At 36.0% G+C, this 3,150-nt stretch overlaps 1 protein-coding gene across 1 annotated transcript; it reads right to left on the bottom strand.

Moving 5' to 3' along the window:
• Positions 1–260: 260 nt before the first annotated feature.
• LOC111369609 (L-ascorbate peroxidase 1, cytosolic-like) lies at positions 261–3,127 on the bottom strand. Its single transcript, XM_022991192.1, has 6 exons — positions 2,967–3,127; positions 1,668–1,842; positions 1,485–1,550; positions 598–646; positions 431–516; positions 261–353 (listed from the first exon to the last, which is right to left on the bottom strand). Exons 1-6 carry the CDS (start codon positions 3,083–3,085, stop codon positions 270–272), a joined length of 579 nt encoding a protein of 192 aa, XP_022846960.1. The 5' UTR covers positions 3,086–3,127; the 3' UTR covers positions 261–269.
• Between the last annotated feature and the right edge of the window lie 23 nt (positions 3,128–3,150).

The raw sequence follows: 3,150 nt of genomic DNA, 5'->3' as shown, positions 1-3,150 counted from the left end.
ATGAGAGAGGGGGTAGAAGAGAGAGAGAGTAGATTGCCTAAAAAATAAAAACCTACCACTTCCTAAAGAAAATGTTTTCCTTGTTTTTTAGGAAAATATGATCACATGACCAACTTTTGAAAAATATTTTTCATGGAAAAAATTGTCAATCAAACACTCAAAAAGTAAGAACTTGGATGGAAAAGTGATATTTTCCATGGAAAATAAACCAATCAAACACACTCTTAGTGTATTTTGAAGTACTATGAATACGAAACATGAATAAGGTCTTACTTGAAGTAAGAGTTATCAAAGATGAGGGGATTTGCTGTCCAGGGTCCCTCAAATCCAGAACGTTCCTTGTGGCACCTTCCCTGCAGAATTACGTCATATTAACTAAACTACCGGCAAGAGAACGTTAAGGGTCTTTTGAACAATGGCAAGTACATACCAGGGTGTGGGCACCAGAGAGTGCAACAATATCCTTGTCGCTCAAACCCATTTGTTTAATAAATACATCCCTTAAGTGGTCTGATCCTACAATAGTAATTTAAGATTAGCACAAGACTAGCCATTTTTAAGGCTGAGGACACTTGAATCTTCTGTAATTTGACTTACCCTTTGTAGCATCGGGCAAACGACCTTCAAAAGGAGGCTCCTCTTTATCCTGATATTAGAGAAGCGCAATCATGAAAATGTGCTAATCTAAAGATGCATTTATTGAATAAACATACACTCATGTTTTTGATCGACAAGAAATTGATGGAATGACGGATGGGGTTGGTGCTATGAGTTTCTTTGAAGGAGAAGGTATCAACTATGTAAGGGTTGTAGGGGTTGGATGCATATATAAATCTTTTAGCCCAAATTAATGCCAGAGTTCAACTAAAGAGTCTTTCTAGGCATATCCACATGTACAAAGAAATGGTACAGAATTCCTAGACAAGGTTTGAAACTAATTACATAATTTCTAGAATGAAATGTTCTCTGCATTTAAAAATGATAGAAAGAAGTAGATTTGATAGCATCAATGGCAGACTTCTCTTAACAGAACTTCCAATTCAATTAAAAATGTAGAAATCCACCGCCAAATGATACGTTTGAATTAAAAGTCAAAAGTTACCAGAATTCCAATCAAAAAACTTCAACAGAAATTTGTCATTCCTGTAACCACATGAGAGCCATCGAACCCCAAATAAACTCTACCCAGCTTTGTTTTCAAAAGTAAGCATAACAATCCGCGAAGTTCTCTATGGATTAGCTCCAGATGATATAAAGCATGTTTGGCAAAAATTTGCTCTCTTATAAGCTAGGGTCCCACACAAATTTGTGTGGACCATAATCCATAAGTTGAACTTATGGAATTTGGTCAACACAATTTGTAGGACTCAAGCTTAAAGAAGAGCGATTTTTTTTTTGCCAAACATGCTGGTAGTTGGACTACACGGCGGCTCAAAAAATGTACAGAAAGATTTGTTGATCTTAGGAAAAACAACTTAACTAACCGGCCTTCCTGGATGGAAAGGGATTTCTGGTCCTCCAGTAACTTCAACAGCAACAACTCCTGCCAACTGCGTACAAGTAAAGACCATGAAACATTCAAATTATCTAACAAATAATTCAAAAAAAACATGATCAAATTCCACAATAAAAATTTCATGCATTAATGTATAGAAAGGCAAAAATACCTGATGGAAATCAGCATAAGAAATAGTAGGGAATTGCTCCCTGATGGGTTCCAAGAGCTTAATAGCAATGTCAATACCATTATTAGCTTCATGTCCCTGCTCAGCCTTGAACCTCATGGTCCCAAAAGGACCTCCAGTCTTGCTTTGCACATCAAAGGTACCAGCAGAGTGCCACCTACACTCACAGCACACGACATTCCAACATAATCGAACACGACTTCTATCATATCATCAAAATCACTCATAAACAATGCGCTGAATATACTACCAGACAAAATAGAACAGTGCTACATCATTTCAAAATGAATTGGGTTCGTTGATATTCATAAAAAGTAGGAATTTACTGAGTGGCATGTCCCATTTATCTAAGATTTAGAAATCTTTTGGATTTGAATCAGGGAGTACATACAAGTATCTTGTTTATGGTTCATTTACTGGTTTGCAAACAAAATCAGGTCAATGACATTTCAAATGTCTCTTTCCAAATGCTAAGTGCAGCCGTGGTTGTAAGAGTACAAAAATCTAAACTATCCGCGAAGGGCACGTGAAAGGGATCATGTAATCCCCTGGACACTTCATCTTCTTGAATAACTTTGATATCTCCAGACCATAACCAAAAAATGTTGAAGCTCTATTTTACACAAATATTTATTTAGTTATTCAAAACTGTTGGAAAATACTGGTCATGGGTCATCCATGCAGGGTAGCCCGACCCGCAAGACATCAAAAGAATTGGGGGAGTGGTTTGAACTTGGAATTTAAATCTACAATTCCCCACCTCAACTTCCCACATAACCTCTAATCATGGTCTAGGACAAGAGAGGGAAAAGATGGCAAGAAAATATAGTGAAAATAGAATGTAAAAATGCAACAAAATTGGAAATGTGCTAAAATCACTATTTTTGTTTGAAAGCTCACAATATAAGGCATTTAGATTGTGGATAATAATCCTTTTCCACTGTGATTGGGGAATTTGGGACTTGAAATAGTAAAGTGATTCAATCACACAAAGATCTTGAAATACATCACTTCAAGTAAGAATTCTTGAACCAAATCTATGTTCAAGCATGCTATGATTTCTTTCATTATGTTCAAAATAGTTCAGCAAGTACAAGGGGATCTTCGTCTAAACACAATGCATATGCAATTATATATTCAAAACGTAACAAATAATTAAGAAATATTGCACTAATAGAGGATCAATATTAGCAAAAAGTCTATATTCACAGAATCCTAAAAGTGAATTCCAATTTTAAATGAAAAATTGAAATTTTAGATGGGAGGGTTTGGGGAACATACGCAATACGTAGCATAATAGGAGCGCAATTCTTCTCGGCAATTAGACCTCTGAGCTTCTTCTTGCATTTCTCAATAGCCTTCTGGTACTCCTCACTCACATTTGGATACGACTTTACCATTTTTCAGCGTCGCTGCAATCGATTTTCACAAATTTACACAATTCAAATAACCATCTTGTAAAAAA

The sequence above is a fragment of the Olea europaea genome, chromosome 20 (genome assembly GCF_002742605.1).
Source record: "Olea europaea var. sylvestris chromosome 20, O_europaea_v1, whole genome shotgun sequence".
NCBI lineage: Eukaryota > Viridiplantae > Streptophyta > Magnoliopsida > Lamiales > Oleaceae > Olea > Olea europaea.
Note: the sequence above shows the minus strand (reverse complement) of the source record. Positions and strands in the feature narration are given on the sequence as shown.